Genomic DNA, 27349 nt, shown 5'->3' with positions numbered 1-27349 from the left:
CGCAACCGCGGCGGACGAAACTGCGGTGGCTATCGACGCGATTAGAGATAGCGACTACGCACTTCGCCGCCAACGCGGTGTTGCGCGCCGCGATAAACGCAAGAATAAAGGCTTTAAATGTTAGGCACGAAGCGCTTCGGCGTTGCTGTCAGTCACGTGCCGCTTACGATCGCCGCTGAGGACCACGGCGATGCGGACTACGCCGATTCGTTTCGGTTGGACGCTACGTCGTTCTTGTTCTTCTGCGGCGCGCATTTGCGGAGCTCCGCGCATTTTTTTTTTCCCTCTAACGTATACGTCAGTGCGCACACTATCGGCACCGACACTATCTACAATTAGGAGAAACGCGCATGGTGGTAAGCTACGGCCTCCGAGATTCAAGTGTGAAAGCTTAGGCGCGCTGCCCGTTCTCAGAGGTTGGGTGGCTAAAAGCTGCTTGCGTATTTATTGCACAGTTCGCGCGTTGCTGTTACGCACTGTGATGTGCTTTTTGACACTCGGGCATGGATAATGGAGGTTCTTTCGATCAAGCGCACCTCGTGTTCGCCGTTTTAGACACTTGTCGAGAGCGGGACCAGGGAAAATTTATCAGTGGCTCGCGGAACCCCGAGCAGGGGCCTGCGGAACCCGTAGGTTCCGCGGAACCCACTTTGAGAACCCCTGGTCTGGCGGATTGTCATTTTTTCCAGATGACGAGATGTTAGCATCTTGTTGACAACGGCTGCGGCGCGGCCGCTCGGGCACTATCTTGAAAGCAATCTGCGACGTGCACAAATTGAGCGCCCGCGTGGGCCCGCATCTTCAAAGCCATCTGAAACGTGGACAAAGTGCAACTAGTGCCAATAGAGTCGTGTGCATTGGGCTTTCGACGTTTAGTTCGCAGTGAAGCGAGAGATGGCACGGAGGTCAATTCGCCGCTGCCGCGCCTTCTCACTCCAGCGTGTCGACACCGGGTTTCCGCAGTCATCGAGAGAGATGTGTTCATGTTTACCTGTGCGCGCGTGTCACCGTGTTTGGTAATTTAGTTAGCGAATGTTTACAAGTTTATACGACCAATAAAACTACTATCCTTAGTTCGTATAGGTGTCTACTAATCTGCTATCGCAATCGATGCTTCGCCTTTCGGGTAAAACATATTTTCCTTCCGATTTCTGCCTCAGCTATCATATGTGCCTTCTCCTCGAGAGAGTGAAATTTACGCTTCTTCATTGCTGTAGCCATTTCGACCGGACACAGACCAAAGAAAACAGCAGCGATTGCGGCAATCCCCTGCAGTCTCACGCAGGCGCGTGATGACCGCGCGTGGCTATGGATTGCGGTGGCTTAAATCGGTACTTTGAATTTGATTTCGTTCCCGAAAACCTCGTTCAAGCGGACATACGATCGTCACAGCTTTGGAAGGGCCTTCTATTTTGACTACTCGGCAGTTCCAATTTCAATTCAGTCCCAGTTTCGTTCTCGAAAAGTTCGTTGAAGCGGAAATACCGAATAAAATGCCTTCGTTATGAAGGGACTTTTTTTTTTATTACTTTCTATGGGCAGCTGACGGGGATAATCGGAAAATCTTCGTTGTGGCAGAACTTTCATTGTAGCGGCATTCGTTGTAGGGGGATTCGACTATCGCCTTTTGAAATTCTGCAGCATGTTGGCCCAGATATTTAAGTGTAGAAGCATACTGATACAAAGAAAAAAGAAAGGTCTTTTGCAAATAAAATTTTATACCTGCAAGGCACTTCCAAACAACGATAACAGCTCAGAAACTTACATTGAGCAGGCCATAAGAAACAAAGCATGGTTTAAAGGAATTGGCCTATTTAGACCAACACAGTGCTTGGTAGACAGGTTATTACACTCCCATGACCCCCAGTATATTTAGAACATAGAACAGGCGACTTTTACAACTCTGTTGCAAACATGTCTGTTATAATGCATATCACTGACTCTTTGTAAAGCATATCATACCTTGATCTTTTCCGATTCGAAATGACCATAGCCAATCATTTCCATTCCTGTATTGTCGAGTACCACGATGGCGTTGCCATGAGCAGCAACTTCTGCTTCGAAAGCTTGATGCTTCTGAATTTTCGCCTGCAAAAAAGAAAGCAACTGAATACTCGGCTTCACAAGAATACAATGAATATTTGACATCTATACCTAATGCCCTGTGCTTCAGAATGACTTTGCTTTGGCAGACAGGGACCGATTACTAGGAACAGTGCATTACACATTGTTCCAACTCTGTTGCAAAGTCTGTTTTAGACAGAGACTGATTATTAGGGACAGTGCATTACACATTGTAGACAATAAGTATGCTGTTGGTGCTACCTAATGCACTGCTTTAGATATATATATTAGCTATAAAATGAGGCAGCTACTACTCAGGCAACATTAGGTAGCATTCAGCAACATCTTTGTAAAGACGTTAGAAAGATAAGCCACCCAATGGTTTGCACCACCTTGAGCACTGCTTCACATACACTTGCTATAGCATGAGGAAACTACTGTCCAGACAACACTAAGCAGTTATCAGCAACCACATTTTCCGTGCACATAGGAAGCAGGGTCACACCTATCAGGCAGTTAAGTCAATCATGAGGTTCGTCAGGTTTACCTAAATCTTCAACATTTATTTTGTACCAAAGCACAACTACCCTAGTGAATTTACGCATGTTAGAAGACATTTCAGCATCCACTGCAGAAAAAACTTGCGACAGTACTGTCCAAGTCTTAACAGCTTCTCTTTACCTTCCATTCTGCATTCAGTTTAACATTATAGTGACAAATTGGACACTAGAACAAAGCTCAGTAGGTAGGATGCTGAGTCTACACACCGTGAACTCAATTTGATCACACAGGGGTAGCAGCTTTCTCAAACATTTGCAAGTTTTTTTGCAACCATTACATGGCTCACTACTCAATTGCCTGTTATAAACAGTGCAAACACTCTGTGCATTGCACGCATTGAGTCGACAGAGTGCAGCATCTACAAACTGTTGGAGCAGTGCAGCCCCATGAATTTCTAGCTTCTGTGGAAAGGAGGTGACCACTATTGCAATGTGAAATAAATGCGCATTGTTTGCACATCTAGAAGTCATTTCATTGCAGTGGTAGTGAAAGTGACAACAAGCACTTGCCACACAGTTTAAGTGGTCAATAGTTTCGACAAATTGCGAGTAATGAAGCTTGGAGCGGGATATCCACAAAGATGACTGAACTAGACATTTAATAAAGCTTTTTTCTTGTAGCACCAGCCACGACTTTGGGTTTTTAGCATGCAACAGGTGACAGAACTGAAAGCAGAATTTAGTTTATATTGATTCATGATAAAACGGCTGTGTATACAAGGGCGATGTGCAATACTTATGAATTGAAAGTGCTCAGTGTGCTGCAAGTGAGAAAGGGGGCTCACAGATTTATAAAGGCAAATATCTTTTGTGGCTAGTCTATAAAAGGGCTCTGCCAAATAAAGCGCATCACAATGATGAATTATTGTATTTTCTTAGCACCATTATTCTCTTTACAGACACTGTAGATAATAGCGCATCTTGAATTCATGAGCCATAACAGCCACCCACCAATTTTATGCCACTAAATTTGCAATGGGCTTATAAGATGGACAGGCCATGCTCAAAAGATCAGCGATAGTAACTAATACAAGCAAAGAAATACTTCAACTGCTTTTAATTCTTATTAATCTTTGCAAGTGAACTTCTGTCAGCTGCATAACGCGCAGTAATGCTAATGCACATGCGTTAACTTTATATCATGTACTACACGTTAGCTTTTAACTTTTATGCGAAGTATTCACATGGAAGAGTTTCCTCAAACTATAGTGAAAAGATAATTACCAGCTTGAATAACCTAGCTTATTATGGCATCTATACTCCATTTCACACATAGCAGTCAATGCTACGAAGGCTAGACAGACTGCCCTCGCTGTTCGCGGCCACGACCAAAAAATAGTGTGCCACATACGAAAGAAAAATAAAGGCACGCCTTACGAAACTTAATTCTGATACTATAATGTCGTAAAATATTACATTCATCCCATGAAATACATCGAAGGTCTGACCTTATTTATCACTGAACAAGTGCAACGAACTGTTTCTGCAACCAGCGGCCACAGTGCATTCTTTGCACTCGCGACCAAAACATAGTACGCCACATACTGGAAGCACAAAGACGCACAAATATGTAAATTTGACAAACTTGCATCTACAAGTTGTAGTCGTAATATATGAAGTAGTTCTTTCGTAGAAAAAATCCAGATCAAAAACTGCACTGCGAAACACATGAAGTGAGACCCCTATGATCGCACTACTAGCATAGCTTCTGCAGTGCTGCCTGCTATGTATGAAACATAGTATAGTCTTGAGTATTTGTGAAACACTGGCTTTGGTTATACAGTATTTCCTATACCAACGCTTCATGTTGGACACTGTCATAGACAGCACTACACCTCAGCGCTTTGTGCACAGCGGTTTCGGCACCCCTGCTTGACAATCATGGTTCAGCTCCAGTTCGAGGGAACAATGGTCAACAATCACGTCACACTTGGAAAGCATTTACTGCACTTGCAACAAATACTTCAAGCAGGCTAGCTAGGCAAGCCATGCGAGATCCACCCAATGTCGCCAGTCTTTTTGATACCCAGCAAGCAGCGAGCACAGAAGTTCCCACTGCTGCTGAACACCACCAGCACTCATTGAGAAAAGACATGCTCAACAGCTGCTCCCAGAAACTGCTAATGCACTTTGACCAACGCCCACGGCTGGGGCCCCCGAGGCAAGCTGGGCAGAATGCTGCCTTCCCACAACCACAACCCCCAAAACATTCCACGCCCCCACCACCAATTAATTCATCTACGTGAAGTCCTCGACCCCGTCACACCCAATAACCCAAAAGCCATTCTTGCCTTAGATCACAAGGGATATTTTGACAAGATGGCACACCATATCATTCTAGAGAATCTGAGCAACACCAACTGCAGAGAACACCACGTATAACTATATCAAGGACTCCCTTACCAACCGTACAGCTACCATCGGCCCTAACAACTTGCGGACGCCATTTGTCTGCACAGCCAACAAGGGCACACTGCAAGGCGCAGTGCTTTCACCAGTACTCTTGAATATCCCCATGAATGGACTACTACCCCAACTAAATGCCATCCAAGGCATCAAACATGCCCTTTATGCGGATGACATTACTATATGGACAAATGGTGGCTCCGTGGGTGCACAACAAGATGCCTTACAACATGCTGTCAACAGTGTACAGAACTATGCCATGCCCAGTGGACTACAGTGCGACCCAGAAAAAATTGGAACTCCTTATCCTAATGTGCAAACTGCGAGGAAAAGTAAGCCCGATACCAACTGATATTACACTCCACATAGGCACCAACCAAATCCCCCTGGTGAACAAACTCCGTATCCTTGGCCTGCACATGCAGACCGCTGGTGGAGCGGGCCATACTCTCCAATGCCCACAACACTTCATTATGCAAGTCCTTCGCATGGTCTGTCGCATCACCAACAGGAAGCATGGCCTAAAGAAGGATGACATCCCAAGACTCATGCAAGTCCTCACGATCAGTCGCCTTGTATATTCCATCCCCTATCTCCCAGTGAGGACAGTATATCTCAACGACTTCAACATACTCTTGCGAACAGCCTACAAGCAGGCACTTTGACTGCCACCCAGAATGGCAACATTCCGACTAGAAGTGCTTAGAGTTCAGAATACTGCCCAAGAACTTATTTAGGCTCACCTTGTTAATAAAAAGGAGACTACAACAATCCACCACCGGACGACACATCCTTCAACTAAGATATCCTCTACACATTTCTGAAGCCCCTCTCAAGATTGCACCTCATCTCTGCAGTCAAATGCATATCCCACCCATGCCAAGAAAAATGCAACCCACACATCATGCTGGTCGAAGACAAGCTAGAGCACTAGCTTTCACTCACGAACACGGAGCCCACCCCAACTCCCTCCACGTGGATGCTGCTACCATTTCTCCACTTTCAGCACACACGATGAGCGTAGTAGATGGTGGGGGAAAGAAATAGTTGCAGCCACAGTATGAAATACATCCATCACGCCCCTCAAGATTACACCTCATCTCTGCAGTCAAATGCATATCCCACCCATGCCAAGAAAAATGCAACCCACACATCATGCTGGTCGAAGACAAGCTAGAGCACTAGCTTTCACTCACGAACACGGAGCCCACCCCAACTCCCTCCACGTGGATGCTGCTACCATTTCTCCACTCTCAGCACACACGATGAGCGTAGTAGATGGTGGGGGAAAGAAATTGTTGCAGCCACAGTATGAAATGCATCCATCACGCCCCTCAAGATTACACCTCATCTCTGCAGTCAAATGCATATCCCACCCACGCCAAGAAAAATGCAACCCACACATCATGCTGGTCGAAGACAAGCTAGAGCACTAGCTTTCACTCATGAATACAGAGCCCACCCCAACTCTCTCCACGTGGATGCTGCTACCATTTCTCCACTCTCAGCACACACGATGAGCGTAGTAGATGGTGGGGGAAAGAAATAGTTGCAGCCACAGTATGAAATACATCCATCACGCCCCTCTCAAGATTACACCTCATCTCTGTAGTCAAATGCATATCCCACCCATGCCAACAAAAACGCAACCCACACATCATGCTGGTCGAAGACAAGCTAGAGCACTAGCTTTCACTCACGAACACGGAGCCCACCCCAACTCCCTCCACGTGGATGCTGCTACCATTTCTCCACTCTCAGCACACACGATGAGCGTAGTAGATGGTGGGGGAAAGAAATAGTTGCAGCCACAGTATGAAATACATCCATCACGCCCCTCAAGATTACACCTCATTTCTGCAGTCAAATGCATATCCCACCCATGCCAAGAAAAATGCAACCCACACATCATGCTGGTCGAAGACAAGCTAGAGCACTAGCTTTCACTCATGAATACAGAGCCCACCCCAACTCTCTCCACGTGGATGCTGCTACCATTTCTCCACTCTCAGCACACACGATGAGCGTAGTAGATGGTGGGGGAAAGAAATAGTTGCAGCCACAGTATGAAATACATCCATCACGCCCCTCTCAAGATTACACCTCATCTCTGTAGTCAAATGCATATCCCACCCATGCCAAGAAAAATGCAACCCACACATCATGCTGGTCGAAGACAAGCTAGAGCACTAGCTTTCACTCACGAATACAGAGCCCACCCCAACTCCCTCCACGTGTATGCTGCTACCATTTCTCCACTCTCAGCACACACGATGAGCGTAGTAGATGGTGGGGGAAAGAAATAGTAGCAGCCACAGTATGAAATACATCCATCACGCCCCTCTCAAGATTACACCTCATTTCTGCAGTCAAATGCATATCCCACCCATGCCAAGAAAAATGCAACCCACACATCATGCTGGTCGAAGACAAGCTAGAGCACTAGCTTTCACTCATGAATACAGAGCCCACCCCAACTCTCTCCACGTGGATGCTGCTACCATTTCTCCACTCTCAGCACACACGATGAGCGTAGTAGATGGTGGGGGAAAGAAATAGTTGCAGCCACAGTATGAAATACATCCATCACGCCCCTCTCAAGATTACACCTCATCTCTGTAGTCAAATGCATATCCCACCCATGCCAACAAAAACGCAACCCACACATCATGCTGGTCGAAGACAAGCTAGAGCACTAGCTTTCACTCACGAACACGGAGCCCACCCCAACTCCCTCCACGTGGATGCTGCTACCATTTCTCCACTCTCAGCACACACGATGAGCGTAGTAGATGGTGGGGGAAAGAAATAGTTGCAGCCACAGTATGAAATACATCCATCACGCCCCTCAAGATTGCACCTCATCTCTGCAGTCAAATGCATATCCCACCCATGCCAAGAAAAATGCAACCCACACATCATGCTGGTCGAAGACAAGCTAGAGCACTAGCTTTCACTCACGAATACAGAGCCCACCCCAACTCCCTCCATGTGTATGCTGCTACCATTTCTCTACTCTCAGCACACACGATGAGCGTAGTAGATGGTGGGGGAAAGAAATTGTTGCAGCCACAGTATGAAATACATCCATCACGGAAATGGAGGAGGCTGCCATTGCGGTAGCTTTAGTGGCTCAGCCGCAATGGGACTGCGTTATTTTTCGGACTCCCAAGCAGCATGCTGCAACTACACCAGCAGCAAGATTTCTAACAAACCTCACCACATACTCAACTCACTACAAACACTAACCCTCTCTATTGTCTTCCTATGGACTCCGGTGGGTGACGAGTCTATGCGGCAATCAGCAGGCACGTGCCTGCGCCTGAGCACACGTCAACTGGGCACTGCAGATAGAGATCTTGGCCGAGACTTACCTGGAACCTTTACCACTTACCCATGCTCATCTCTTACAGCAATATCATTTAACTCATCGTACCCTACCACCCCCACACAAAACACTAAGAGGCTGTGGCCTGGCTAAAACTTCAGACTAATACTCATCCCCACCTTAGCTATATGTACCATGCTATCCATCGCACTCTATACTCTTATAGATGTCCTCACTGTGATGAATACACCTCCTTGTATGACACAGTGTGGGCATGCACACATACATCCAACCTGCTGCCCATTCTCAAGCCCACCCCTGACCAGTGGGAAGTAGCGCTGACCGGCTCAGATCCGCACAACCAGCTCCGGCTGGTAGGGCAGGCACAGCAGGCAATTGCTGCTGCAGACCTTGTGGACTAAGAAGCCTACCCAATGGCGAGCTAAGAAACTCAACAAGCTTGAAAGCTCGTCCTCTTTTCAATAAATGGTTTTTTACTACCACTACCGCCACCGCTCCCAATTCTGTGTGCATGGTTAGCCATGTTTCTGCCGTGGCAGTTGCCGCGGCCACCAGCACCCCAGTCGGTAAGTCTGGAACCCCTCTTTACCAACCGTAATGTCTTCGAAAGTTCTTCAGTGAAGTTAAATATAGCTAACTGGCTGCTCAAAGTACTAGTTGCAAGCATAATAAATGCTTGTAAAGTGTACACGTGGTTGTCGGCCATTGTTTCCTCAAGCTTGAACCGGACGGCAGTTGACAAGCAGGCCTGGTACAAACCTCCAAGCGACAAATGAGTCATGATCAATGGAATCAAGAAACAAACAAATGCAGTTAGAATGTAGCTTTACAACAGACATTTTTTCGTTACTTGCTCCCACTGTAAGGCATGTCGCAAACAAGCCATCATCTTGTGATTCTACCTAGAACGCCATGTTGACAGTAGCACTGTCTCTAGTGGCGATACAAAGCAAAAATTATGACAATAGGTGTGAAACTCGGTTTAGCAAAGTTGCCAAATGATGAGACTGAACAGATCTGTGCAGCTGTAGCAGATTAAAAATTGGAAACATGGGATACAATCCTAGCATTATGACAACTGTGAGATATGCCTTCTGCCTATGGCTGTCTTGCACAAACTTTCAAAACTAATTCACAACAATGTGTCATGTATTAGCAGATTACAAGAAATTCAAGGCACATTGCTACAGCTGAAGTGACTTGAGGAGCCTTTATGACTTTTTTTCAGAACAATGCGTCATGTATTAGCAGATTACAAGAAATTCAAGGCACATTGCTACAGCTGAAGTGACTTGAGGAGCCTTTATGACTTTTTCGATAGTCCAAAGAGTTTCAATATTCATGCCTCCAGCACAACCCTTTAACCTACCTGCATGACAAATGTAGAATTTATGCAGTAGCTAGCTGTTCTTAACAAACAACTTTATTTTACCAAGGAGCAACTGTGTTTTTCACTTCAGGCTGTAAACTGCATTGATGCTGGAATTAAGTGCTCACGTTATGTAATACTACAACGCTCAGTATGCCATGTCCAGATGCCAACCTGAAGATTTGTTGCATCCTTGTAGCTCTCGTCCGAGGCTGCCTGCAGTTTCTCGTGAATCCAAGACTCGAGCTCGTCAGCATCGCGCTTGAAGTACTGGAAGCGGCGAGACTCCTCGAGTCGATCCCTTTTGTGGCGGGCCTCACTTTTGAACTGGGAATAACGACCCAGGACCTGCTCACGCCTCTCCTGGATGTCATCCACCGTTTCCAAAATCTTGATGTCCCTTGGTTGGACATCCATGGCTCCCTGCGTCTGGTGGCTTCAGCCTGCCAGGGGATCACCTGAAAAGCAGAATAATGCCATTCACTAGAAAAGTGAGCAAGGCTTGTCTTGCAACAGCTACTGATGGAAAGTAACAAGTGCCTTTGGTAAAGTGAAGAGCACATTGCGCTTAAAGGGACACTAGAGTCAAAATATTTAGTTAGGCAAGCTAGGTAGACTGGACGTCTGGAATAGCAACAAGACAATATTTAGCAAGAGCAGACATTATTTGAGTCAAAAAACAACAAAGTGGACGACAGCTGGTGACACCACCTTGACACCTGTGATGTCGTTAATCATGGCAATGTCTAGCCAAGCCCAGTTACCTTGTTTTTGTTCAGATAAATGACAAGCTTGCTAATTCTTGTAGACTATTCCTGCATGAAGAAAGACTGAAGTACATTAAAACACTGCCACTGCCAAATTTGAGAAGCTGCAAGGACACTGCAGGTCCCACAGCTTGGGCACAGAATGCACTATGAAAGGAAGTTTTGCATTCAATTTGACCATCAGTAAGCAATGTTTTCTATCAAGCAAAATCATGACAGTTCTAAGAAAAGCATAATAATGGCATTCACTAGAAGCCTGATGCGTTTTAAAAATTCAATTCACATACATCAAACTCCTCAATATTTATGTGAAAATAAGATTATTTACAATAATTATTCTCAAGTAGTCTTTTATAAGCAATAAAACTTCAAAAACTTTAAAGGCACAGTATCACTGAATAATCTTAGCCAAATGATATTTGAAAATTGGACTGGAATCATCTATCCAGTTTCCATCAAGGCAACAAGACTGTAGTGACTACAAGCATGCGTTTAGCTTAAGTGGCTTTTTCTTTCCAAAGTACAGAAGCTCATGACGTAAAATTTGAAACGCAAGGTCCTACAAGCATATCATAATGAGCCAACAAACAATAACACCAAGGACAACATAGGGGGAAATTACTTGTACTTAATAATTGATTTAAAGAAATGATAAATTAATGAAAATGGATGAAAAAACAACTGTCCGCAGGTGGGGAAAGAACCCACGTCTTCGCATTACGCGTGCGATGCTCTCACCATTGAGCTACCGCGGAACCGTTTTCCCATCCACTTTCTGGGGTATTTATGTTTTTACAACTAGAACTAACCCTGGGAGTGTTAGCCAGCGCCACCACTCACAAACCAGGCTGGCTAACACTCCCAGGGTTAGTTCTAGTTGTAAAAACATAAATACCCCAGAAAGTGGATGGGAAAACGGTTCCGCGGTAGCTCAATGGTGAGAGCATCGCACGCGTAATGCGAAGACGTGGGTTCGTTCCCCACCTGCGGACAGTTGTTTTTTCATCCATTTTAATTAATTTATCATTTCTTTAAATCAACTATAAAGTACAAGTAATTTTCCCCTATGTTGTCCTTGGTGTTATTGTTTGTTGGCTCATTATGATATGCTTATTAAAAATCGGGCCCCTCGGTTCCCTTTCTTCAAGGTCCTACAAGTTTTTTAAAAATAGAAAAAAAAAAGATGTGCAAGAGATGTATTTATACTTAAGAAGAGGAAACATAGCTTGATTTATTTGTTGGTAGTACGGACAACAGTCTGACCCCATTAGGTGTCATACCATAAAGACAAGTGCAAGGCATGAGCAGCGAACAGTGCCCACCACAAATACAGAAAAGAAAAACAAAAAACTGTTCAGAACGTTTTCCAAGTAAACAGTACTGGATTTTATTGGTGCAACTATATGGTGTCATAGGTACAAGTAGTATTGGTGCAAGTATTAAAAATATCAGGTGTGTCACCTGTCGAAACAATTAAAATTATATTTTAATCAAAGCTAGCAGAACCCATTTGTAATAGTAAACAGTTTTTTTTATTTATTTATTATAATTTTTTTTTTCAGGTTGCTACTTCTCCAATACAGTTCAACCTCATTTTACTAATCACGGGACCCCGCATTAGTTTGTAAAATCGTAAAACGAAAAGTTACCATCTCCATCAACCGGTGCCTGTTGCAAGCCTGTTCACATTGCTCATCTTGCCACAAATGGGTTAGCAGTAGGGGTGGGCGTATATTTTTAAATACAAATCAAATATTACACACTATTTGTATCGCAATCGCAATCATCAGAAGTTAAACAATGACAAAAGTTTTTGAAGCAATGCAGAAATGGGTAATGCAAGCTTTGTTTTCAGTTTCGCGGCGGAAGCCCACATAACAACCCACTATTTTTCCTTGTAATCGGTCATTTAGTGTTTTTGCCAGTCTAGTCATGCACGTAGCAGTTTTACCTCTTACACTACAACCAGTGATGTTTTCCTTGCAATGGACCATTTTACATGTGTCTACAGCACACAAGTCCTTCAGCAGCCTTTTCCCAACTCCTGATCTTTTTTTTGCCAACCATTTATTTAGCGTTTTTGGAAAGCTTATCATACAGCAGCCATTCATTCTTGGAAAGCTTGTTTGAAATCCGGCCCTAAAGATGTTGAGAGACTATTAGTGCAGTTATTTTAATGACAATTAACAATCTTGTGTTTAAATCTGATCTTAACTGTCCTTGATAATTACATGTTTTTCTTTCACTAATCAGTAAACGCATAGTACCTAATTATACCGAAATAAATATTACTGCTGTAAATAAATGTGTCTGCTTGACCATTTGACATTTGATTCAATATTCGATACTTACTGTTAGTATTAAAAAAAGTTAATATTTGCCCACTACTAGTTCGCACATAATCCCATGCTACTTTGTAAACTGTGTCAGCCAACCAGAACTTGCCCCGAGCTCATCACCGCCCAACAATGAATGTGCTTTTTGCTGAAACACTTCCCCACCAAATGAAAGGTTTCTTAAACATATGTCTGAGCTTCTAGTTTTTAATGCGGAGCGGTCCTGAGCGACTTCTTTGGTGCACATGCAGCTGAACTAGATTCAAGGATTGCATACTTACCTTTCATAATTATCAGACAACTACTCAACGCAATTTCGTGCTCTACAACCACAACACACTTCTTCAATTTGCCCATCACGGTGAGAATAATCATACTTTTCTACTGCTTTCACTTTTTCTTAGGTGGTTCACTCTATTTTTATGGCAAGACATGCTCACAAAGCAGCAAGTCATGCAGGCGAACAGCAATAAACACAGCCCAATGCAAGAAAGTGCTGCTTAATCAGATATGATTGGATTTGCAGGTTCAGATTGTGTTTATATAAAGGGTCTTGCGGTCCTACATCACACACGACTCACCGGCAAACACACCTTACCATGTCTTTTTGCAAATTTCTTTGGCATTGACTTAGGGGTACTTTTAAAATTGAGTTTGAAAATATATATTAAGTCTATGAAATACGAATGGAGAATCAAAATTTATAAGATTTGTAAATTCATAAAAAGGGGCTTTGTAAAATCGAGGTTGAAATAAAAATAAAAAGTAAATTCTGGGGTTTTAAGACAAAGCTTCAGCTAGGGCCCATCTCTGACGCGGCCAATTCAAATACATGTAAAATGCATTTAGGGGAAACTTAATGCAGAAACGCTTTTCTGAGATAACCCCTGGACTGATTTTAATGAAATTAGTTGCATTTAAAAGATAACGTTAAATTCTAGTGACTGTTGGAAGCGGAATTTCGTTTTATGGCCTGAATATTTTTTAAAGAATTTTTTTTAATTTGAAAGTTCAAAAAAAAAAAAAAAAAAACAGAAGCATGAAGTTTACAAATTAATAGCTCTGCATCAAGGACAGATATCACGGTTCTGTAAACAGCATCCATTACATCATTTAAATCGGACAAATTCAATGTCAATTTATATCTTACATGAATTTGGTACATTGTGTACAAGGGTTCTGCAAACAGTGTATTTTCATATTACTAAATTTTTGAGATTCATGTGTAACACATCGATTTTGTCTGCTTTAGATGTACTATTAGATGCAATTCACAGAATTCTGATATCATTTCTCATTGCTGATTTACAGAGTGTTTAACTTGATAGTTTCGTTTTCAGAAAATTTTGTCAATTTTTAATCAAAAATTGATGACCTAAATCAAAATTTCGAAACGAATAGTCACTAGATTTTAAGTTTTTCTTTTAAATGCAACAAACCTCATCAAATTTCGTGCAGTGGTTGCTGAGAAAAATGAATCTCCTTTTACTCGTATTTAGATAGGAGCACCCAAGCTAAAGCTTCCTCTTAAGTGCCAAAACCACGATCTGATCATTAAGCACACCATAGTTTCTATCTGCAAATTTCGCAATTTCATCACCCCACTTAGTTTTCTGCCGTCCTCGACTGTGCTTCCCTTCTCTTGGAACCCATTCTTTAACTAATAGTCCATCGGTTATCTTCCCTACAACACTAAACATAGTATATTAAAGCAGAAAATACGCCAGAAAATTAGGACTCGCAAGCTCGAATGTGAAACTGAGGCATTTTTGAACAAGCCTAATGATGTTTTTAGTAGTCATTTTTCCACAGTTATCATTCCACAGCATGTAAAGTCGTGCTCAGCTACGTTTTCAAGTTTAGTGAACACAGGTGCCCAAATGTTGCTTGCTGCAACCAGTGGTATTGATATCAGTGCCAGCATGCCACAACTAACAGTATTAAATTATATGGGCACATACTGTAGAGACATGACAATTATTAGTAACAATGCTTGCGAGAGCTTGAGATGTTAGCCTAGTGAAATGCCTGACGTGCTGTAAATCGAATAAATGCTTGAGCATGTCGCCTTCAACATGTGCAGAACCACTAGCACTGGCAAATGAAGCTGATAAGTTGTATAGTAACGGGTCCTGGCTAATAATATGCATACCAAGAAATGCACAGCAGAGCTGATTGTTTTAATCGCAGTGACCTATTCATATTGTTCAGAACAGAGATAAAGTGAAAAGACAAGACGAAAACCATTGGTGCACAAGCCACAATCCCCGTGTGCTGCCGTATGCTGTGAATTACCAAGTAAGCTATGGCAACATTTTTATTAGTTGTTTGCCCCCCCCCCTCCCCCCATTAAACCTAGCCTCTAAAATCACTTGTACATTATATTAACTGCAGGCATCGCACGAAGGAATGCTGACAGATCTGGGGTCATCACAATGCAATGAAAATGAGGACAGTTGAGAGAAATCAAGAGCTCATTAAGTGAAGTAATTTCACAAGCTTGCTTCTCACTTCTCCCAATGCTGCTCACGAGTAAAGCTTTAACTGTTACTAATGTGTACATTATGCATTCAAGTGCTCATCAACAGTTACAAGGCCTGTACAATTGATCACCATCCCCAAAACCCCACCTTATCTCAGCAACTTTATTTTGAGGCCATAAAGTGTAAATCATGCTATATGTTGGTGCTGAATTAGTCAATTGTGTTGCGAAAACTTAAGAGAACAGTTTAGCTCAAAGTCAACTGATTTCCCTGTTTATGTACATGTTAATTGCAGAAATGCTATCATTAGACAGCCGTTGAACCGATTTGAATGAAATTTGTTGCATTTAAGAGAAAGTTGTATGTTACCAACTTCTGGAAGCAGAATTCCTATTTGGGACATCAAATCATTTTCAAAATTGCCGATAGTTGGTAAAGTTTCAGAAAATTAAGCAAAAGTTTAATAACTGACTCCGAATCAAAAATATATCAATTCAGTAAACTATATCCATTAGATAATCTAAAGTGGCGAAATGTGATGCAATATGATACAGTATGATACAATGTGATACAGCTTCCGCAAAATTATGTTTGCAAAAATTTTCTTTTAAATGCAATAATTCAACAAATTCGTTCTGTGAATGCTGAACAAAATAACTTCTCCATTCTCATGGAGCTTCAGAGGTAAAACTTCCTCTTAACACACAACTCCCACCACAATCCTTTGATTGGAAAATGCAGTAGTTGGAAGACATTAAAACGCAGACAAGCACCAGCTCTCATACTTCAGTTGAAACACACATTTGTGCAAGTTATACCTAATCTGTCCGCGTGCGCCTACACCGGCAACCGCAGAATACGCGACGACTGCACTGACACACCCACGAGAGAGAAGGCTGGGGAGGATACTCCCATCGGCGACATTCCTGACGGCGGCCAGAGTTCAGATCTACAGCGGGTTTTCTACCGATCGCTTTATCTCTGGCCTTATCGCGGAGAAAACCGAATAAGGTATTCAACCTACGTTATACACATCACAGAAAATAAATTCAAAACCAATAAAATTGAAAATAAAGCCTTGTGCTGGTTAAGACTGCGATAAGCTGCGGCATCCGCTCTACTTTCCATCGATAAGTTATGTGGTCGATTGCCGATACGAAAATACTTTGGAAACCATACAGTGCTAGTTGTACACATTAGCAACTAAATCAGACGGTCATAAATCTACGCGCAAGCTCTCAAACCAAGCGGATGAGTAATTTCAAAGACACACCCCAAACACCGCACCGTGTGCGATGGTGCAAGCGATTAATGCATTCCGCAAGACTTGCTACCATTAGACCTTACTTCAAAGAGAACAGACCGTGTAAAAAAGAAAAAGAAATTCTGCTATTGAATTAAAAACGGATAAACTACAGCGTGGTCACAAAGACCGCATTTCCGCCTCGGGTAAGTTGCAGAGCACCCAACCACGATCCCGGAAGACCGGCCACGACCCGTTACATGGTTGCGGCACAAAATAGCCCCTCCACGCTGCCAAACTAATCTTTTACCTCCACCAGCTGTTAATTTCTCCGTCTCTAAAGCTCCTTAAGGCTACTCATAAGAGAACTAAACACAGTTACAAGAAATAAGGATTCACAAAATGGAGCGCCAAGAGCGAAGCTTCGCTCAGCTACAGCTCTGCAACTTGCGAGTAAGGTCACTGCAGCGAGTCCTCGTGGATTTGACACACCCCAGCACCTTACCCGCACAGGAAAACAGATCAAGTAATACTTCTGAAAAGCTTGCCGCGTGGCCAAGCCATCACTAGTATTATTTTAGCACAACAAGCCAGGTTTTTAATGCGGATGCTCGAGCTCAACATCTCCGATCAGGGCGTTGCCAGCCGCACTGCTATCACCTCTACAAACTACACTACTGCTTCACGCTACCAATACTTGTCAAATCACTACTACAGAGGGACACGTTATTTTTCACGCAAGCTCCCAGAACATCTTCTCAAATAGCGCAAACTTACTTTCGAGGGCGAACGTGAGATACCCACCGGTATTGATCACCGAAAAATGGCGACACTCGGCGAGGTCAATCCGCAGCACCGGCCGTGCAACGACGCTCTCAGTCTGGCGCCGCGCTTTTTTGGTTCTACTTTTTGTTTTCGCATGCGCCGCTTGATGACACTAGCTTCACAAACTTACTTTATGATGACACATGATCAAAAAGCCTTGTAAGAAGCACTTATTTTATATCTTTTTTTACGCAGTAAAAGGTTATTTATATCTTTCACTTAATTTTTTAAATTTATATTTACGAACTTGCAAACTGGAGCGATTGGCAACCTGTGTTTTGCTGGTTTTGTAGTTCTATGGTTTTGGTTTTCTTGCCAGCAAATGTAATGGTCGTGCGTGTGTTTTAACTTACGTGAGTGATGTCGCGACAGCTGTTTTATTGGCCGACGAAGTATAAATTTATCTGATTTCTCTCGCGAGCTTTCTTTTTGTCAAGGTGTGGACGTACAGCCAATGTGGTACAGCTTTTGTGTCAGGTGTCAGCCTGTGGTTCGGGGCACCGGAAGTCTGAGGCGTTGACCTATTGCTCTTGTTTGGCCACCGTCCTAGCGAGGTTGGCGTAGGAACTATATTCCTGAAAGGAAAGCCTTTCGGGCGTAGGAACTATATATGACGTGGTTTCATTTGATGTGCTTTCAAGTTACCGAATGAACGCCAAAAGGGCTACGGAGGGGTGCGCTGTGCGATGTAAGACCTGAGGAATATGAACGATATTCGTTGCTTTCGAAGCACCATGGGCGAAATACTGCACACGGATCTGGACAGTTCAACGTCGCCCGCGAGGCTGGAGTATACTTCCGAAAAGCATTCTAGGCACACGCTCGAAGCCATCAATCTGCTCCGGCTGCATCGAGAGCTTTGCGACGTTGTTTTGCTTGTGGGAAACCGGAAGATCTTCGCTCACCGAATAGTGCTGTCGGCATGCAGCCCATATTTTCACGCAATGTTCACCGGCGAATTGGCGGAAAGTCGGCAGACTGAGGTAAGGGTTGCGGTTTCGTTACCTATGCAACACATGTGCAATGGGTAGAATTGTCAATCTACATAAATGTGCCTTCAAGGTGACTTGCACTCATCAGAATACGACATCTGAAGACCTATATCCCTGCCGCACAAATACTTTCAACCGTGTTTGAACCAATGTACGACACGCTCAACGCAGATTGAGCGCTGCTACACGGCCAGTTAAATCGATCACGCATCGTGTTTCAAGCTCGCTTGTAAACGTTCAATATGGGGCAGAAGTATTTTGCTATCCAAGTGCTGTTTATGGAGAAAACGGCTTGCCCTGAAAATGCAACAGGACGTTCACAGCCATATATTGCGCGAAACACCTTAAGTGCTAAACTAAAAATGCTATACTCGTCTCAATTCATTAACCAGCTGCCCTTACGACGTGTAAAGTTAAAAGTATACTAGAGGAGGGAGGTTAAAGGACTTGGTCTTTGTAGTTGCATGTTCTTAATCTCCAAGATTATTTGTTATGAATTAATTCATTTTATATTTTTATATGCAGCCCATTCTAAGCATAAGTATTTCATTGCTGCCAATGGACGCGTCCCTAATTGCGTTCTTGTGCTCTTGGCTTCGAGGCATGGCACAGCGCATGTGTGCCTTTTTGTGCCCACATGCCTGCCAATTGAACTTTTGCAAACAGCATGCTGTCAGAATATCAAGCACTGCGCAAGATAACGCTTGGTGTTCAGCGGTTCTGGCACGTGACAGCGCAGCTTATGTGCTGCAGTCCACTCATCAATGCATGTGCCTTGGCAACTGCTGGAGAGGCTGTTTTTTCGCACTTCACATGAGGGGGGGGGGGACTGTTGATTGACCATTGAATATAGGTCTTTCTGTAAGCGGGCTGTGCATTGCATTTTTTGGGGGAAAAGACACATTGTGTAAGAGAACACGCAGATGTACTTAACAACTTCCTCTTACATGGGCCAGTCCACAGAAAAAAAAATCATGGAAAAGTAACTTGAGACGAGATGCTATAGATGCGAGAAGATTACTAGCTTTTTCTGACAACGAATTGATGCTTTGGAAAACCAAGCATGCATGAGGGGTAATGGCAATCATGTGATTTTTTTTTTACTTTGCTTCTACCTTTTCTTGTTTGGTTTATTTTCAGGATATTAACGGTGCCATTCACGAAAAACCACACCAGTTTGCAGTCATCACTTGTCCTTGTCGTGTGTTACTTTGTCCCATGTCCTGGATTTGCATTGTTGCCCAAGCACCATGAATATTGGCAAGAAACTATATGTTACCGCAGGTCACAAGTCAAAATGACAGCCAAAGGCACATCTGTGCAAACAGTTCAGGCATTAAATATGTCATACATAACCGTGCCACGGCATGTGACATAACCGTGCCACGGCAGTTTTATTTTCGGCATCGTTTGGCGCCAAGCGTCTTCTGCAGCTTTCGCGATTCTGGCAACACTCTCTCCAGAAGTGGGCAAATTTGCAGGCACAGGAGCACAAAGGATGCACATGTACTATTCCATGTCTCAAATCCAGGAGTTTGCATCGTCAGAGGGCACAAGAATGCAGTTCGGCATGCGCTCGCAGATCCAACAAAATTTTGTTCCCGTCTAAGTTGGCCAGGCTAAATTAATTGCATTTGTTACTAGTTTGTATATCTATTTTATGTTGAGAAATCAACACAATTAGTGGTTGTTCATTCTTCATTGCAATATTTTGCAATTCTTTCAAGTTGCTTTGACGGAAGTGCTATTGGTTTTGGCAACTGTTCGGTGTAGTATTTAAAGTAGTATGCTCATGGTCGAATTGCTACAACCTATTTCTGATTGTGTTCTCCTGAATAGAAGCAGTTAAGAATTCTCATATGCTTAACTTTACTGCATTTAGTGACGGCTTCATTGTGCTCATGTCCTCACTCTTTTCATCTAGGTGACAATACGAGATATAGATGAACACGCAATGGAGCTGCTCATGGACTTTGCTTACACATCACACATTGTGGTGGAGGAAGGCAACGTGCAGATGCTGCTGCCAGCGGCCTGCCTCTTGCAAATGGCAGAGATACAGGATGTCTGCTGCGAGTTTCTCAAAAGGCAACTGGACCCAACCAACTGCCTTGGCATCCGTGCATTTGCTGACACACATTCGTGTCGTGAACTTCTGCGTATAGCGGACAAGTTTACACAACACAACTTTCAAGAGGCATGTTTATGGTTTCTTGCTTGTGGCCACTATACCCTTATCATGCATGCAGTTTAATGGAAGTGTGGCTTAGCATATGATCTGCAAAATTCTTACTTTATGAAACCTCAGTTTACAGTTACTAAATGGCTGAGAAAAGTTACATGCAATCCAGCATTTGTGGATGGTAACCCTTTAAGGACGGCACATATAAATATGCGAAAACAATGTTTATTTTCTATCAAAATGTGCACAACACATTGAGAATAAGCATAATCAACGAAAAGCAAAATATTTTGCGGAAACTTTTTCAACAATAAGGGGGAAACCAGTGACGTCTCACGGTAATTGCTGGGCCCAAACGTGCCCAGCAGCTACCGTTAGATGTCGGACCCAGAAGCTAGTGTTAGAAGTCACTGGCGGCCTCCGGAGCACCCCAGAGGCCACCGTTCCCTCGCTCTACAAAAGGATGACGCCGACTGTACAAGTATGCAACCTGCAGTCAGCAAAAAGAAAGTGACAGAAACGGAGACAGTAACAATGGAAAGAAAAACTGTTCATGAAGTTTTACATAGATGGCAAATAAGAAATCAAGAAAGAAAATTTTTATGATAGCACAGAAAGCAGCGCCTTGCTTTTTGAGGCCCAAGCTGGCTGCCTGAGGACAAAAACATCATAAGAGCAAATATTTTTTATCTGGAAATAACTCGGCACATTGTAATGTAATGCAATCCATCTGACGAGAACTGTAGGGAACGTCGACCTTCCAGAGACACCGGGATTCAAAGCTGATAGAAGCATTAACTGGTCAGTGGTGGCAAACATCGTTATTGAATTCTAAATTGTGTGTTGAGCCATGGCATGGAGGGATGATAACTGTAGCCTCTATTTGTGCATGCTAGATTAAAATAGTTCGTGAGCTGCTGGAGTATGCAGAAACCACACTCGGTCTCTGGCTCTTGTGTGCACTTGGGGCAAACTTTTCAAGGAAGAGGCCATGTGCTGAGTACTTCGCATGCAGGCATTGCCTTATCCATCTCCATTTTCAGCAATGCTACCTAGCTAAGCTAACATAAAGCTAAGACAAAGGCTCCCCGTGGCTGCGGTAACACATATTGTGATATCGTCAGCACTTTGCTCACAATTGGGTGCTATCCTTGCGTCACTGGGAGCATAAAAAGCACAAATGAGCTTTCTTGAACCTGTGTTTATAACAAAGATTTGTTTGAACGAACATAGAGCCCATAAAATTCAACTTTTTGGAAGCAGTAAAATGAAATACAAAGTTGTATCTAGTGTCCCTTTAGCTACAATGACTTGGTGGTGTTTGGCTAATGAAAATGAGGTCAAAGCTTTGATTACAGGCTGTAGTGACCCCATTCAAATTGGAGAGTGGTGCAAGAATACCCATGTAGCATGATTTTAATGCACATTGATGAACTCTAGGTGTTACCCGCCGCGGTGGCTTAGTCAGCTAAGGCGTTGCGCTGCCGAGCACGAGATCGCGGGATCGAATCCCGGCCGCGGTGGCCGCATTTCGATGGAGGCGAAATGCAAAAACGCCTGTGTGCTTGCGTTGTAGTGCACGTTAAAGAACCCCAGGTGGTCAAAATTAATCCGGAGCCCTCCACTACGGCGTGCCTCATAATCAGCACTGGTTTTGGCACGTAAAACCCCAGAAAGAAAGAAGAAAAAAAGAAGTCGAGGTGTTTAAAATTACTTCAGAGCTCTCCATCATGAAATCCCCCAAAACCCAGGTGTAGCTTTCAGACGTTAAACAGTCGTTTACGAAGCACCGTGTTTTATAAGTTCTCATAACTTGTAAAAACGTGCAAGGAGAATTGTAAGTTTGTGCATGTCGCTTACTGTACTGTGTATAGTTTACTGGGTGCAGCAGGTATTCAAAAACACAACACATTTGTTGCACCATTAACTCTGTGAAATGCATACATTTGTCTATTGCTCTTGGATTGGCTTGTGGGGATTCAGACCCCCACGGGCTTCAACAGCCTTTGTATATCATCCTATCTATTCACATTAAGATGGCAGCCTCCAGCACCAAGCAGGAAATGAGAAGGCATGCTCTGTTCATCATACTTGCCACCGACTACATAAATTTGGAAATTGCAGCATTCCTAAATGTGGCAAGATCATTTGTTTTTGAAGTGAAAAACGGCTGCTCAACTCGGAAGGCCATCTGCCTTCTGTGGCCAAAAGGGCATTGCCAACAAGGGGATAGTCAGGACAGGTGACTTTGTCAGTCAAGTAATATCACAAGATCATCAAGTACCACCCCACTAAATCAATGAGAACAGTTTTGCAAAAAAAAGTTAGATTTGATATGCATGCCATCAGGAAAAAGACATCCACTACAAGTCCTACAACATTACAACATGAAAGGAGGGCAGCTCGTGATTGAGAGGACAAAGTTTTCCTGCTGAGTAAGCTCAAGCACCCTGATGAGCAAGACATGCTTTAGTTATTTGAGATGAAAATAGCTTTTTGCAAGATTAAGTGGAGAAGAGAAAAAAATTTGCCAGATCGCTTTGTTCTAGCCCCACGAAATTTTCCACTTACGAAAACCAAGTTTCCGTAATCTGTCATGGTCTTGGGAATTGTCAGCTGCAAGAATCACATCATGTCGCTCCACTTCTTACCTCAAGGCCTCAGTCCTGCTAAACATGTTGAAGTTCTGTAAGCAGCTTTGGATTGAGCATGTCACCTAAGGATGACCACATGTCTTACAATAAGACCTGCACTCATGGCTTCAATGATGTTAAGATTGGATGTCCAAAATTTCCATGACCACGTCACTCCTATAATGTACCCCCCTCCCCATGTCTCTGGGCTTAAACTCGATGGACTATTATATGTGGGCTTTAGTTGAAAGAGAGTCCAACTAGAAAACTCACCGAGTGCCAAAGACTCCATTTTCGATGCAATGACCAACTGCCAAAAGGACCACCTTATCGAGGTCTGCAGGAGGTCATGGGGCTGTATCGAAGCCATCGTTGAGCATAGTAGTGCGATTGAATGAATTCGAGTAGTAGAGACTTGGTGACATGTGTACAAAGTTTGGTACAAACACATTGTTTTTCACGAAAGGCGTGACCGCTTTTCTTCAGTAAGGCATTTGTTCTCAAATATGCTTCACTCTCAGTATATTGATGGAAGGAGCTCAGTCTTATGCTTGTTCTTTCATACTAATATTATAAAGCTGTGTTCTGTAGTTGTAATAACTGGAACCATTCCACTTCCTTGTAGGCTATAAATAGAGTAGCCATGTCTATATTTTCATATGGCATTTAATGGGAAACAACTTAGCTGTCTGGGACAGAGCAGGGATGAAATCGGTCTTGACAACAAAGAAAATGTGCATGTGTAAATGTGAATATAGTTATTAAGCTGTTGGAAGCAGGCCTTGTCATAGCATTCCCCTTATTTTATAGAGGCTTGTGAACATGTTTTCTTTAATCTGTTCACACAAACAAAAAAGATGAAATACAGGGAAGAGTAGATACGTGAGCATACTTGCATTGTACTATCTATTTGTACAGTATAGTATAAGAAACGGATGACAGGGAGCAGGTGGCACATGGTGCTGTGGCACTATTGGTGCAGTGCAGTGTTGTGCTTGTGAAGGAAAAGGGTGGATAGGATTTGGTATTCCTTCTCAAGAACTATTTGAATAAAATTGAGGGATGCAACTATGGTGCTTCAGAAAAGCTGGAGCAGAGTGGCCTGTCTTTACTAACATGTGTCATACCAGGCTACCAAGTTCAGCATTCAGTCGCTGTTACCTCTTTTTGCACTGGACTTGGGTGTACTGAAGCATGCCTATTTATGATATCTTACACACACAGGATTATGGAGGCATGTGCATTTAGAATACTTGCTGTGTAATCCTGCAACAAGTCCTCTCCTTTGGATTTGTAGCATTAGCATATATGCTTATCTTAGATGTTGATTTGTATACTTATGAGAGCACTTGGTGCCCTTAACTGATGGGTCTTGGATTTCTCTGATAAATTCTAGGATTTCCTAAAAAAAAAATTGAAAAAGAGCCATACATATACTTCCTTGAAATTTTTATGCCCTTTATTTTCTAAGCTTACTGCTAGATTGTCTCACTGCAATCTCTGCAGTGTTACTGTTAGAATGTCTCACTGCAAGTTTGATTTTATTTTTATACTGTATTTACCTGTGCATTGTTTTATGTTGCAGGTGATGGAAAGTGAAGAATTCCTTCTTTTACCAGTCAACCAGTTGGTAGACATAATATCCAGCGATGAACTCAACGTCCGCAGTGAAGAACAGGTTTTCTCAGCAGTCATGTCTTGGGTAAAATACAATGTTACAGAAAGGAGACAGAACTTGGGACAGGTGAGGCTGAAAGTATTAATTTGCCATTCTTCAATCTGCCTAATGTTTTAAGCTACTAACTAGGCTAGAAATTGCATTTAAAGGGACACTAATACATTTAGTCAAGCAAGAATGGTAGATTAGTGACACGAGATGTTCAAAGCGTCACCTTTGTCTGCAATAGAGCTTTCGTAAGTGGGAAAATGATGTAAACATAGGGCAAGATCGTGATTGCCACCTTGAAAATATAGTAACAGCCCCAATAAATATTCCATATATAATTGCTCATTTTTTGTCAACCACTCGGGGGGGGGATATTACACTTACAACACAGAAGGTAACTTAGTTTGGCCAATTTTATTGAAATTTGTAACAAACCTTAATAGTGCTAGATCTTCCCACAAATAGTTCTGTCAGTGCTATTTGTGGAAGCTTGGTGCCACTTTGCTGGGGCGCTGTCTCAAAGCTAGTGGCAGAACCCAGCATGACCTCCAAGGTCACCTACATTGCATAGGATCCCATGTAAATTTTCCCATTTCTTATCAGCAACTTGAATTGTGGAATTGTTAGGCTCCTTTGGTCACAATTTTCTTTGTGCTAAAGTTATCACTTTGCATAATTCACATAAAACAGCTTTTTCAAGCTTTCAAGAAGACTAGTGCAACAGTCTAGATCAATGCAGTCATTGCATTTATTGTCTCTCTTAAATCAACGAGAAGGCATTTCATCCTGCAGAAAGCTGTTATCTGCTCACTAACCATGTGTTATAAACACTAATAAGCATTTGCTAATTCATTTTTATAGCTCAATAAGAGATACAGAAAAGTAAACTAAAGGGCCTTGTGAACTTTGACATAAAGGTAAGGTATTTTAGGCATAGAAGGGCAGTCAATGTTCTTGCTCTTCCTTTCGCACCAGGACTTTTTCACTTGAGAAAAGGTCAAGAAAAGACAAAGAGCAGTTAAGGAACATAGGCTTTTGATGTACAAGAAGGGCTTAGATATGGGTTATCAGCTTGTCAGTTTCACAAGTCTATTCATGTTGAAAGTAAATTGAAGCAGCACAATGGGATTAAGGACAGAAAGCATGCAAAACGGCACTAGGCCAGTTGTGTATGCATGCGTGCATGTTTTTTTTTTTTTTTGTCCCATTATGCTGCTTCAATTTAGCTTTATTATCGTTCTGTAATGTTGTGTACTCAATGAGCAGTTCGCGAATGCCTGAAAGCGAAACCACAAAAATGCTTGTGTACTGGTAAATTATTTCACTTGGTCTACGTGCCAACTTTCAGTTGAAAAGTGACCACCATGGCTTGGCATTGTGTTCAACATGTTAGCTAGTGTTCATGCGAGGGACTTCTCCCGGGGATCAGGGAAGGAATCATTCATGACGTCGCTTCCCGCGAACATCCTCTCCCTCCCCCCGCAAGCACCAAGATCATGCGCTGCCGCTGAAAAGGCTGGGCACTTTTCCCTCCCCGGGATGGGGGAGCATTTGTAGCTCCCAAGCAAACACACGCCCATCCCCACGGGAAGCTCCGAGGGGCCGCACCGCTTGAAGGTGTGGCATAGTGGTCACGTGGTGCATTATCCTCGCAGCAGAGAGATTTCTCCCTGGTATGAATACCCCTTTATTTCCTGAAGTTATCCGACAAAATAGTCAACAAACCCATCACTGGCAGTATTTGTTTGAACTTTGTAATGTTTTCTATCATACTGACGCATTTCAAACAGAATGTAGTTACCCAGCCTTTACATGAAGACAAAAATGACAGTAATTGCAGATAGTTAAATTTCAGTCAGCTGTGTGTTTGGCACCATGGGCAAAGCAAATGTGTGTGTCGGGGGGGGGGGGAGGGAGGGAGGTGACAATAGATGGGCTGCCTGTCTCCCCACCATCCAGTCTCCCCGTCTTCCATTCTGCCCTTACATGTAGGGTTCCTTACATGCTCTCTCTTCTTCTTCTCCATGCACTGAAATTAAATAAATCATTTTAACTTAAGCCAATGCCTAAAACACTGCAAAGTTACACATTCTTCTGTTCAGGCATTTTTGTGTGATATTCATATGAAAAAAAAAAAATGTAATAGGCGGTGCTTTTCGGTATTTGAAGCGTTAAAGAAAACTATTTTCAACATTAAAGAAATATTTTATACAAGTTGAAAACATGCACTTTGTTACTATTACATGGTTGACATCTGAAAACTTGTTTCAAATGCATGTTATGTTTATTCTGTCCTGGCTTCAACATAAGCACTGAGGGTGTTGAAAGCATTTCATAAATGTAGTAGTACAGAGGATCAGCTGCTTCTGCACTGTCTGACCTGAATGTTTGCAGCAACAGTTGCCCCTCAAGATTAGTAGCGCAATCATTGCCTACTCTACCACCCCATCTTCCGATGCCTCTATCAGACATAA

At 43.0% G+C, this 27349-nt stretch overlaps 2 protein-coding genes across 5 annotated transcripts in view; one reads left to right on the top strand and one right to left on the bottom strand.

The window, feature by feature from the left end:
- Positions 1 to 17515, bottom strand: part of LOC119436536 (spectrin alpha chain-like) — a 145105-nt gene extending 127590 nt beyond the window's left edge. For 3 of the 4 annotated variants that reach the window (XM_037703406.2, XM_049658460.1, XM_049658464.1), the window contains exons 1-3: positions 17382 to 17515; positions 9923 to 10206; positions 1963 to 2088 (exon numbers count right to left, since the gene is read on the bottom strand). In XM_037703406.2, the coding sequence (XP_037559334.1) occupies positions 1963 to 2088; positions 9923 to 10165 (369 nt within the window). In that variant the 5' untranslated portion in view covers positions 10166 to 10206; positions 17382 to 17515. Of the gene's footprint in view, positions 1 to 1962; positions 2089 to 9922; positions 10207 to 17354 lie in introns of all 4 variants that reach the window. The other variant, XM_037703405.2, reaches the window with a different exon arrangement.
- A 217-nt stretch (positions 17516 to 17732) lies between these two features.
- The window catches only part of LOC119436538 (kelch-like protein diablo), a 41913-nt gene continuing 32296 nt past the window's right edge, over positions 17733 to 27349 (top strand). Inside the window, exons 1-3 of the mRNA XM_037703408.2 lie at positions 17733 to 18385; positions 20319 to 20591; positions 24795 to 24953. Of these exons, the coding sequence (XP_037559336.1) occupies positions 18107 to 18385; positions 20319 to 20591; positions 24795 to 24953 (711 nt within the window). The 5' untranslated portion in view covers positions 17733 to 18106. The remainder of the gene's footprint in view (positions 18386 to 20318; positions 20592 to 24794; positions 24954 to 27349) is intronic.

The sequence above is a fragment of the Dermacentor silvarum genome, chromosome 1, assembly GCF_013339745.2.
Source record: "Dermacentor silvarum isolate Dsil-2018 chromosome 1, BIME_Dsil_1.4, whole genome shotgun sequence".
Taxonomy (NCBI): Eukaryota; Metazoa; Arthropoda; class Arachnida; order Ixodida; family Ixodidae; genus Dermacentor; species Dermacentor silvarum.
The sequence above is the reverse complement of the archived record's forward strand: the minus strand, read 5'-3'. Positions and strand labels throughout refer to the sequence as shown.